Genomic DNA, 9,015 nt, shown 5'->3' with positions numbered 1-9,015 from the left:
CAAATTTTATTTCCAAAGAAATCAATGGCGACGAACATCAAACGGTTTCTACAAAGCAGGCAGTACCCTTAAGGACTCTGTTCATTTCTCTCAGTTTCTCCCTTTCCACCGCACCAGCTCTGACGATGCACACTTCCACACTAGTGGTCTTCCTTTTTCCTCAACAGAAGGTTACCCCTCTACCGTGGTTGACACTGCCCTCGGCAGTGCCCATTCCATTTGCCACACTTCTGCTCTCAACCCTTCCCCTCCCTTGCAGAACCATGATAGGGTTCCCCTCTTCCTCACCTTTCACCCCACCAGCTTCCAGATTTAACGAATCATCAACTGCCATTTCCACCACCGCCAGCTTGATCCCTCCACTAAATATTCCTTCCCCTCCCCGCCTCTTTCAGCATTCCAAACGGACCACTCCCTCCGCAACACTCCCAACATCCTTTCCCCATCCTTATGCAAATTCCTTTGCAAGCACAGGGGATGCAACACATGCCCTTTCACCTCCTCCCTTCCCACTGTCCAGGGCCCCCAACACTACTTCCAGGTGGAACAGCGATTTACTTGTACTTCTTGCAATCTACTATACTGTATTCGCTGCTCATGTTGTGGTCTCCTCTACATTGCGGAGACCAAACAAAGATTGGGTGACCGCTTTGCGGAACACCACCATTCAGTCCATACGCATGACCCTGAGTTTCCGGTCGCCTGTCACTTTAATTCTTCACTCCAATCCCACTCTGACCTCTCCATCCTCGGCCTCTTACACTGATCCAACGAAGCTCGAGGAACAGCACCTCATCTTTTGATTATGCACTTTAAAATCTTTTGGATTCAACATCGAGTTCAACAATTTCAGACTATAACCTCGGCCCCCATGTTTTATTTTCTCTCTCACATGGCAGCTGCTGATGATTCTGCCAATGTCATTTACACCTCATCTAGAGTCATTGTTTGTTTCTTAACTTGTCCCATTGCCATCCCCTTTTGTCTTGCACATCATGAATTTTGTCTTTCAAATTCTCCTGCATTCCACCCTATCACAGAGCTTGTCTTTTATTCTTTCCTCCCCGGTTTCCTTTCCCTGCCCCAATCTAGGTTAAATATCTGTTACTTTGTCCAGTTCTGATGAAGGGTCATCGACCAGAAACGTTAACTCTACTTCTCTCTCCACGATGCTGACTGACCTGCTGAGTGATTCCAACATTTATTATTGTTGTTTAATATGAACACAGTCACCTTTGATCGCATAAAGTATGACATCTAATATAGAGACCAGATTGCAGCTCCCATTGCCTTCGGAGATTTATGTGTGTACATGTGAAGTGAACAACTGATGCTAGGTTCGGATGGAAATAATTGCATTTTAGTTCTGCGAAGTCTTTTAAATTATTTGATTAAATTAGTAATTATAGACAAGGGACGCTTAATCACGTTCTTCAATTCCTCTCTGAATTTACTTTGGGACACGGCATATATAAACGTGTTTGTGCATGAACTCAAATTTCCAAGCATATACCCAGACTGTTCCATAATGGCGAAAGAGTCGTTGTAATTTCTTTCCAAAAGTTGAACATCTGTAAAATGCACACATAAGTAATATATTAAAATTACCATCCATAAAAGCATAAAATTGCCTGAAATGGCGAGCAGTAAAATGATGGATTTTCTTCGGTTTTCTATCTCTGGATCGTTGTGATTATCTCCACTTTTTTTACCTTGGAGTCCTTTCCTCACTCTATTGGCCAGTAGAATGTGCCTGATGGTCAGACCATTGAGCAGTAAAATCAAAACAAATGGTGCAAATGGGATTAAAATGTTTTCCAACCACAAATATGCCGCCCATATGGTTGAGGTATAGAAGCTTGATTTCACAGAGCAGGACCACGGTACATTGTCAATTATTTCCCCAGGTTCAAATAAAAAGTAGATTGGAACATTTTGTAAAGCACTTAAGGAACAAACCACTACTATAACCACAGCCGCAGTCCTTTCAGTGCAATATTTTCCTCGCAAACTTTGGCAACCAATAGCAACAAATCGATCAAAGGTGAAAGCCACAGTTAACCAGACAGAGCAATCTATACAAACAAAATGCAGGGCGATATTGAGGCTACAAATAGGAGTATAATTCAAGAATGAATAATGGAAATAAGCATCTTTAATATGATTGAGAATTACACCAATTATCAGGATCATTAGATCAGCCGCTGCCATGGCCACCAGGTAACGGGTGATGCAGTTGGAGAGACCGCACCTTCCACGGCGGAGAATCACAATTGTCACCAAATTAGCTGCAAAAAGGAGGAAATGTCATTACTAACTCTCCTGATATAGAAAATATGATCAGTCAACAGTGCTTTGTATGCAAATCCTTGATTATTTCCTGTCGCTCCACTCTCTGTCACTATATTTCTCCTATGACATCAGACAAGATTAGCAATTCTGACAGGATAACGTTCTATTTCGAAATACGCCACAAAATTATTCTGTAAGTTACTTCATCAAAACATTTAATTTTGGATTGTGCCTTAACTTTGTAACACCAGAGCCGCTTACATCGCAGCAGCGGGTTAAGTGGTAGGAGTTACATGGGGTCTGAACATGAGCAGCGGGAAGTTTGGAGTTATATCAGAGATGTGTCGGGTAAAGCAATAAAATCACAGTTATTATTCGAAACTTGGATGCTGGTAGCGATCTGACATGGACATTTATAAATGCCTTTCAAATGTAGTTTTTCATTATTTTGAATATCTATTAATGTAAACGGGAGGCTCTGAATAGAATAGCGGTGCTTTGCTAAATACTGAAGCAAAATAAATATTTAATATTTATCACTCCGTTGAAAGGGTATTTACACTGCAATGGACAAGCCGTGCCTCGTCCTCGTGAGTTTAGCCCGCATCTATGAGGAAAGTACAATAACTTCACGCAGTTCAGTGAATTTGAATGGTGATTCAGACGGCGAGATGCCGTTTTCGGGAAGCTCTTGGGGAGCTGAGCACCTCGGCCAGCAACTTCTGGATTTCTGTGTTTAACTGCGCATGTGCAGTCACCAATTCTGCTGTCCATTTTGCACGTAAATAATGGTTATCGCTATTAGCCTCATTATTATTTTACAGCAAAATGCGGCCAATTTAATATATCACACAGTTTCAGAATCTGCAGGAATGCGCTATAAGCACAAATTTTATGACTACTTGCCAGCAGGCAATCACCTTGCCCAGCATTAACATATAGCGACCATTTATTTATCAGTTACCTACAGCAACCTCACGTCATTCAATGTATTTGAATCTCTTGGTGAGATAATATAATTGCGCCCCTTTTGGAGGAGCCGAGCATCATGGAAAGCAACGTCCTGATTTCGGCTCTTAAATGCGCAGGTGCGGTCGCAGGAAGTTGATGCCCGTGTTCAAGTAGATAGCTGTGAGCGCTGCTAGCGTCATCATTATTACTACCGCAAAATCCCGTCCAAGAGGAATATGGCAGAATCTTGGAGTATTTTGTGTTATTACTTTGGTGCCAGTAATCAAAGTCCACAAAACAAGTACATCCAAACAGACAGATGATATTCTTGCAGCGACTGCAGGAGCAGTGATGCTGTGAAACAATGTTAAAGATGAATATTAACTGATTTTAAATGTCTTACCAGGAATGCCAATCGCTGCAAGAATCGGGTAGTAAATGCTTTCTATCTGTATGATTACCGGCTGTCCCATTTTCCGAGCGAAGCAATCTTTTCTGTTCGTGTTGTATACTCGCAGAACTTCTGTTTTCAAAAAAATGTCGTATTTATACCTGAGAGAAACATCAAGCGACACAAGAGCATTCCATAATGATTGTCATTAGTTACAGTCATTTGAACAAACATATTCGGCCAAACCTGGTTGACTCCTATTAGCCAGGGAATAGGATTCTTTGCAGTGATATTGCATATTGAATGAGTAAGGAGACAAGAAAATAATCTCACCTTACATTGCAAACAAAATATTTTGCCATCTCCACTTCTACAATCATGGTACAAGACTCTTTAAGCCCTGTATATTTATTTATAGGTCTATACAAGGACATTTGATGTATTAAATGCACACATTTATTACATATACTTTATTAAATATTAGCTGCATTGAGATCCTAGTTACATCAAGATGTGTCTTTATCTCCTCTACATTTTATTAAATCTAATGTATATGTAGCAGGTTCCATGGTGCACGTGAGATCGAAGAACTTTCACAGATAAACACAGAAAGTGATACAGTCAGTTGTGTGCATCTAATCAGCAGAGCAGGTGACATTTTGGAGGTACTAACAGACCTAGCGCGGAGGTCAGAGGGCATAACAATTAGAATCTTAGAATGATACAACACGTGCCTGTGCCAGCTCATTGAAAGATCATGGCCCAGAAATTCGGGTCGGGGGCTTCCTGCGGGTGCAAGCCACCAACCTGCACTTACCTTGCGTGCCGGCAGTTGAGCTGTGGGCTCCCGTCGAATTCCGCTCCGGGGCCTGGCCCAGTTGCCGGCACGCTGTGCTTGCGTGTCCCAGGGGCGGAGTTAGTGCGATGCGTCCCCTGGGATCACGTGAGCCATGGGCAGCCAATCGGAGGAGGGAAAAGCCCATTCATTAGATTGACAGGAAGACCTGTCTAAACTTATGAATGATCCGGCCCCAAAGTAGTAGTAAACCGTCAAATAAATTTAAAAAAATCATCACACTTTTTAAATAAACTATAAATTACATTAAATAACTATTTTAAACAATAATTTAAATTTTTGAAAATAATAGTTTTATAAAAAAACTGGGCTAAAAATAAACTTACCTTGCTTTAAAGTATTTAAAAATAATAAAACTGTGGAAAAAATGTTTTAATTTTAATTAATTGACCACTTACCTTTTAAAATGCAGGCCTTATGCCTGGTTTTTACATTTCAAAAATCTAAAGACTTACACTCACGGAAAAACCTGTAAATAAAACATATGTTCAAAGCGCATGCGCAGACTCCCACGCGCAGGCGTTTGACCTCTGAACCCAATTGGAGCAGGGAATCTCCATTCATAGATTTGTCTAGGAATATCTGTCAAATCTATGCATAGAGATCGGCCACAAAACCTAAGTAAAGCTTCAAATAATTTTTTTTTTAAATCACATTTTTAAAAGAACTATAAATTACACAAATTAACTATTTTAAACAAAAATTTTAATATTTGAAAAAATTAATTAAAGTTTTTAACAGCGCGAAAAATAAACTTTCCTTTCCTTAAAGTATTTTAAAATGATAAACCTGTGGAAAAAATGTTTTAATTTTACTTAATTATCCTCTTACCTTGTTAAAACCAGGCCCTGCGACTGCTTTTTTCAAAACACGATTTGCCTTTAACAAATCCATGCCACGTTCATTTAGAAATCCATATTTTTCCAAGTGCAAATTATTCTTTTTCTCGATTATTCGCTCTAAAAGTTTCCCCACTTTGCCTCGTTAACCTGATTAGCCTGTAGTTGCTAGGTTGATACCGCTCCCCATTTTTGAGCAGGGGAGTAACATTTGCAATCTCCCAGTGCTCTGGCACCACTTACTTATATAAGCATGACTGGAAGATTATGGCCAGAGCCTCCACAAATTTCACCCTTCCTTACCTCAGCCACCTGTGATGCATCCCGTTCGGACCGCATGACCTTTGTAGCTGGAGCATTGCCAGCTTTTTAATAACCTCCTCATTACTTTTATCCTATCCAATATCTCTGCTGCCTCCTTCTTTACTGTGACATTGGCGGCATCTTCTTCTTCATTGAAGGCAGCTGTAAACTACTCATTTTCTGGCTCAGCCGTGCCCTCTGCCTCCACAAGAACATCCCCTTTTTGGTCCCTAATCGGCACAGATATCGTTTTACTGACCTTTTACTACATGGGCACTTTGTTTACATGAATGTCCTTTGCACATATTTTCTAAAACGGTTAGCCGCTCTTAATCATGAGATTTTATTATGAGCATTCCATTATTCCCATGGCATTGGGGCCGTTAACTCAGAAGACCTAGCAGTCACTGTAAAAAAATGTCTAATCGGCATGGACTTTGTTAAGTCTGTGTGTTCCAGTTGTATTAAGATTAATTACTGACACAGACTACAAGAATAAAGTTCAACAGGTCTTTACTAGTTGGAGGTCAGGACTATACTAAATACAATATCACTACACAGTATTATATACCGGTGGTCACCACCGGTATTACGTATACAGCAGCCAGAGAAAGTAGTACATCTCTTAAGGTGGAACAGGCTTAAGTTCTCTTAAGGTGGAACAGGTTACATACACCACAATCCTCCCTTTTTAGCTTAACAGTCATATCCCCATTTAACATAACATAATAACATATATACATATATAACTTCAGGTATAAACAGTTCAAAGCTTCAGTCTCTCAGGAGGCCTTCTGATTCGGTTTGGATAACGCCTTTCACTGGTCTCTGATTCTTGTTGCTGAGGTGACTCTACTTGTTGGTTTCCTATGTATTGGACGTCATCATCAGGTACAGTCCCTGCCGAGGTACATGCTTCAGGTTCATTAACTTCTTCCACAGTTGTCTCTGTCGCAACCATGGGTTCGACCCTTGCTTTTGATTCTACCAGTTGATCTGCATGACGCCTTATCACATTGTTACCAATATCTACTGTGTACATCAGAGGTCCTTGTCTGGCCCGAATTGTTCCGGACTGCCATTTTTCGTTTCCATAGCCGCTTGCCAACACTGGTTGTCCTACGTCGAAACTTCGAGTGGACTTGTTATTAATATGCCGGAACTGTTTGTTTTCCACTTCCCTCCGCACAATTGGTTTTAACAGGTCCAACCTGGACCGCAACCTCCTGTTATAAAACATCATGGCAGGACTTTGGTTAGTCACTGCATGAGCGGCGTTTCGATATGCCATTAGCAAATTGTCCACCTTGTGTTGTAACGGAATCTGATCATCGTTCATGGCCTTTATTGCCTTTTTGAATGTTTGGACAAATCTCTCGGCCAACCCGTTTGTCGCCGGATGATATGGGGCAGAGGTATAATGTTTCACCCCATTCTTCTTTAAGAATTTTTGGAATTCTTCCGACACGAACTGTGGTCCGTTGTCCGAACATATCTGTTCTGGCAATCCGTTCCTTGCGAATATTGTTCTTAACACCGCAATTGTCTTTTCTGAAGTAATGGTATTCATCTTGATCACTTCTGGCCATTTGGAATGTGCGTCCACCGCAATTAGGAACATGGAGTCCATGAATGGACCAGCAAAGTCAATATGTACGCATTGGCATGGGGCTGAAGGCCATTCCCATGGGTGTAGCGGTGCGATCGGAGGTGCATTTTGCACTTTTTGGCACCCAGCGCTGCTTTTTGTCAACTCCTCTATCTGTTGGTCAATGCCCGGCCACCATACATAAGCCCTAGCAAGACATTTGATTTTAACTCCCCCCAGATGACCTTCATGCAGTTCCTTTAGAACTCTTTCCTGTAACTTGGGAGGAATAATCACTCTTGTCCCGTACATCAAAGTACCATGGCAGACGGAAAGCTGGTCTCGCCTTGCCGAGAATGCCGGTAACAGAGGATCACCATGTGTTGGCCATCCATTCACTGTCACCTCGTAAACTCGGGATAGTGTCGGGTCGTTCCTGGTTTCTCTTTCAATACTTGCATTGGTGACTGGTAAACATTCGATGATGGTCGAATGAAATAACTCAACAGGGTCAACTTTCGTCGTCTCTTCTGCTTCAGGTAGTGGCAGGCGCGACAGCCCATCAGCATTGCCATGCTGCTTTGTACCTTTGAATTCTATTTCATATTGATGTGCCCCTAGGAAAAGTGATCATCTCTGGAGTCGCTGTGCTGTCATCACCGAAACACCCTTCTTAGGGTTAAAAATGGATACCAACGGCTGATGGTCTGTTAGAAGTGTGAATTTTTGGCCCTGCAGGTAATGATTAAACTTCTTTACTCCCCATACAAGGCTGAGAGCCTCCCTATCGATCTGCGCATAGTTGCGCTCAGTGGAGGTCAATGATCTGGATGCAAACGCGACTGGCCTTTCCATGCCATTTGGCAACTTGTGCGAGAGTACTGCCCCAATACCATATGGAGAAGCATCACAAGCCAACCGAATAGGCAGTGTCGGGTTGAAGTGAGCCAACACTTCCTCTGAGGTGATCAATTCTTTGCTTTTGCAATATGCCTTCTTATAGTTTTCGCTCCATTCCCATGGTACCCCCTTCTGTAAAAGAGCATTCAGCGGGTGCAGTACCGTGGATAGATTCGGTAGAAACATATGGTAATAGTTAATCAATCCCAGAAACGACCTCAACTGAGAGATATTATCCGGAGCGGGAGCCTTTACAACTGCCTCTATCTTATCAGGGGACTTATGAAGCCCCTCCCGGTCATTGACATGACCACAGTATGAGATCCGCTTCTGAAAGAACTCACATTTCTGCCGATTAGCTCTATGTCCATACTCTTTCAGTCTGTTGAGCACCAGTTCCAAGTTTGCGAGGTGTTCTTCATCACCATCACCTGTAATCAGAATATCGTCCAGGTAACATTGTGTGCCTGGAATTCCCTGTAATACCTGCTCCAAGGCCCTCTGCCAAATTGCCGGAGCCGATGCCACTCTAAAAACCAGCCTATTATACCAGTACAAACCTCTATGTGTGTTGATCATGAGGTACTGGCGTGACTCTTCTTCAACCTCCATCTGCAAGTATACCTGCGCCAGGTCTATCTTGGTGAAGTGTTTCCCACCAGACAACGAAGCAAAAATATCCTCAATCCGCGGAAGCGGATACTGCACAGTGTGAAGCACCGGATTAACGGTGATCTTGAAATCTCCACAGATGCGAACCTTCCCTGGTTCTCCTGGCTTGTTGCTCGAAGGACGATTCATAATGGGAACAATGGGCGTAGCCCACTCACTCCAATCTACCTTAGACAGTACACCTGAACGTTCTAGCGCTTCCAGTTCCGCTTCTACAGTAGGT

The 9,015-nt window shown here is 42.3% G+C and overlaps 1 protein-coding gene across 1 annotated transcript; it reads right to left on the bottom strand.

Annotated features, from left to right (window-relative positions):
- Positions 1 to 908: 908 nt before the first annotated feature.
- LOC147095665 (putative G protein-coupled receptor 139) lies at positions 909 to 3,741 on the bottom strand. The gene is made up of 2 exons (XM_085973986.1): positions 3,647 to 3,741; positions 909 to 2,288 (listed from the first exon to the last, which is right to left on the bottom strand). Exons 1-2 carry the CDS (start codon positions 3,714 to 3,716, stop codon positions 1,384 to 1,386), a joined length of 975 nt encoding a protein of 324 aa, XP_085830112.1. The 5' UTR covers positions 3,717 to 3,741; the 3' UTR covers positions 909 to 1,383.
- Between the last annotated feature and the right edge of the window lie 5,274 nt (positions 3,742 to 9,015).

The sequence above is a fragment of the Somniosus microcephalus genome, unplaced genomic scaffold (assembly GCF_052327205.1).
Source record: "Somniosus microcephalus isolate GS21.2 unplaced genomic scaffold, FLI_Smic_1.0 unresolved_chr1, whole genome shotgun sequence".
In the NCBI taxonomy this organism is placed as follows: domain Eukaryota; kingdom Metazoa; phylum Chordata; class Chondrichthyes; order Squaliformes; family Somniosidae; genus Somniosus; species Somniosus microcephalus.
This window is presented reverse-complemented; position numbering and strand designations above follow the sequence as displayed.

Excerpts from the sequence above, each read along its gene's own strand:
- LOC147095665 (XM_085973986.1), bottom strand. The coding sequence starts at position 3,716 with ATGGGACAGCCGGTAATCATACAGATAGAAAGCATTTACTACCCGATT. Across the intron at positions 2,289-3,646 it reads TGCAGCGATTGGCATTCCTG|CTAATTTGGTGACAATTGTG; the intron begins GTAAGACATTTA and ends TCCTTTTTGCAG.